Source organism: Phoxinus phoxinus (genome assembly GCF_949152265.1).
Source record: "Phoxinus phoxinus genome assembly, chromosome: 13".
Taxonomy (NCBI): Eukaryota; Metazoa; Chordata; class Actinopteri; order Cypriniformes; family Leuciscidae; genus Phoxinus; species Phoxinus phoxinus.
Window position 1 is genome coordinate 697,501 of NC_136888.1, and position 2,500 is coordinate 700,000.

General features: G+C 54.9%; 1 protein-coding gene across 1 annotated transcript in view; it reads right to left on the minus strand.

The window, feature by feature from the left end:
• spred1 (sprouty related EVH1 domain containing 1) overlaps nucleotides 1-2,500 on the minus strand; it is a 42,273-nt gene that overhangs the window by 1,083 nt on the left and 38,690 nt on the right. The window contains exon 6 of the mRNA XM_079632881.1: nucleotides 1-1,522. This exon is cut by the window's left edge and continues 1,083 nt beyond it. Within this exon, the coding sequence (XP_079489007.1) occupies nucleotides 920-1,522 (603 nt within the window). The 3' untranslated portion in view covers nucleotides 1-919. The remainder of the gene's footprint in view (nucleotides 1,523-2,500) is intronic.

Below are 2,500 nucleotides of genomic sequence, written 5' to 3' on the forward strand. Positions count from 1 at the left end.
AAAAATATAAAAAAGCAAAGCACACCTGATGCACATTTCTTTGTTCTTCATTTTCTAGAACATTGCTGTATTTTTGTGTAATTAATTAGGAGAAGGTACACCGCCATCTTACTCGCTGTCACGAACACGACCTCCCAAGAGGACCACAAGTCGGCGGACCAACAGAAAGCTGATTTTAAAGTGACTTCTGTGTGAGCGGTGCTTCGTACACTAGTGACAATAGACAGGTTTTCCGCGCAGAGTTTCCCTGAACGCCGGCTAACGTGAGGAACGTGTGTGCGGAGGTCAGAGTCTCATGGAAATACTTGCATAGAAAGTTAACCGTGACGGGATTTTACCCACAACACGTTTCAAATACATGTGTCAACTAACACATCATCTTTGCACAAAAAAACATCTGGTTATTAGTCAAAACAAGGTCGATCTTAAAAACAGAAAACACTTTTTAAACATGCATGTAAAATATAAACACTTGTATTCCACAGTAAGAAGAAACGTCCATTTTCTGTGGCTCTCCAGGGTTTAAACCGGCAGCGGTTAGAAGTCTCAGAGCGGGATTATAAGTGCCTGTTGGATTAATGATTGACAGAATCAAAAGAAAACATCTGGAATATATTCTACAGCCGCGTGAAACAAGAGTCTTAGCGAACGCTGTCGTTAATGCTAACACCATGTTTAGCGCATCTGCGCATTAGCGCACGGTTAATAACTCACGGAAAAGCCAAGTGTTAGAACCACTGTACAAGTACACAATATCATTTCTTCATAGTTGCACGCGATGTGTTAGCGTGTTCTCCGTGTCCGTGCGACGAGGACGCACCTCCTGACGCCGCTAACGCCTGTGGTCGACGCTCTCTCCACAGGACTGAGTCGCGCTACGCCCGTCGAGGGCCGGTGTAAATCCGCGGGCTCGTCCCGCTCAGCCGGCGGCCTTGTGCTTCCCGCCGCAGCATTGACAGGCCTCTCCGCAGCGGTGGCAGGCTAGCAGCGGCGGGTAGCAGCACATGCAGGGTGCTAGCACCGCCAGCCCCAGCAGTGCTAGCCAGCGCAGGCAGAAGTGCGGGTCGCTGGCGTCGCAGGAGCAGGGGTCGGAGAAGTCGCCCTCGGCGTCGGACATGCAGTGGTAGAGCATGCTCTCGGCACACAGCATGCAGCTCACCCGGTGGATGCACTGGCGTATGGGGTCAGGCGCGTCCTGGCACTGCCCGCGCCGGTTGTCCTCGCGGTTGAACACCTCGCGGCAGTAGATGCAGCGCGAGCGCTCTCCGTCCTCGCGCCGCCGCCGGGACGCTTTAGCCGCGGGCTGCTGGGTCTTCACCGCGAGCTTGAGCCCCCCCGGGGCCTCGGCGTACGGGTACGGGCTCTTCTCGTCGGGGGCCTCGCGCTCCGGGTCACGCTTCCACAGATCCGGGTGCCGGTAGTCCTCGTAGCCGCGGATCAGCACGTCCTTGCGCGGGTTGATGCGCACGATCTCCTCCTCGTCCATGTGGAAGCTCACGTGACGTCTGGGGTTGAAGGAGACCTGAGAGACACACACACACGTCAGAAGGAGAGACACACACACGTGATGATAAGACTAAGAACTGGTTACCCTGTGACGTAGGGTACCCTGTGACGTAGGGGACTCTGTGACGTAGGGAACCCTGTGACGTAGGGGACTCTCTGACGTAGGGAACCCTGTGACGTAGGGGACTCTCTGACGTAGGGAACCCTGTGACGTAGGGTACCCTGTGACGTAGGGGACTCTGTGACGTAGGGAACCCTGTGACGTAGGGTACCCTGTGACGTAGGGGACTCTGTGATGTAGGGAACCCTGTGACGTAGGGAACCCTGTGACGTAGGGGACTCTCTGACGTAGGGAACCCTGTGACGTAGGGTACCCTGTGACGTAGGGGACTCTGTGACGTATGGGACTCTCTGACGTAGGGTACCCTGTGACGTAGGGAACTCTGTGACGTAGGGAACTCTGTGACGTAGGGAACTCTGTGGCGTAGGGAACTCTGTGACGTAGGGAACTCTGTGACGTAGGGAACTCTGTGGCGTAGGGTACCCTGTGACGTAGGGAACTCTGTGACGTAGGGTACCCTGTGACGTAGGGTACCCTGTGACGTAGGGAACTCTGTGACGTAGGGAACTCTGTGGCGTAGGGAACTCTGTGACGTAGGGAACTCTGTGACGTAGGGAACTCTGTGACGTAGGGAACTCTGTGACGTAGGGTACCCTGTGACGTAGGGAACTCTGTGATGTAGGGAACTCTGTGACGTAGGGAACTCTGTGACGTAGGGAACCCTGTGACGTAGGGAACCCTGTGGCGTAGGGAACTCTGTGACGTAGGGAACTCTGTGACGTAGGGAACTCTGTGGCGTAGGGAACTCTGTGACGTAGGGAACTCTGTGACGTAGGGAACCCTGTGACGTAGGGTACCCAGTGACGTAGGGAACTCTGTGACGTAGGGAACTCTGTGACGTAGGGAACTCTGTGACGTAGGGAACTCTGTGAC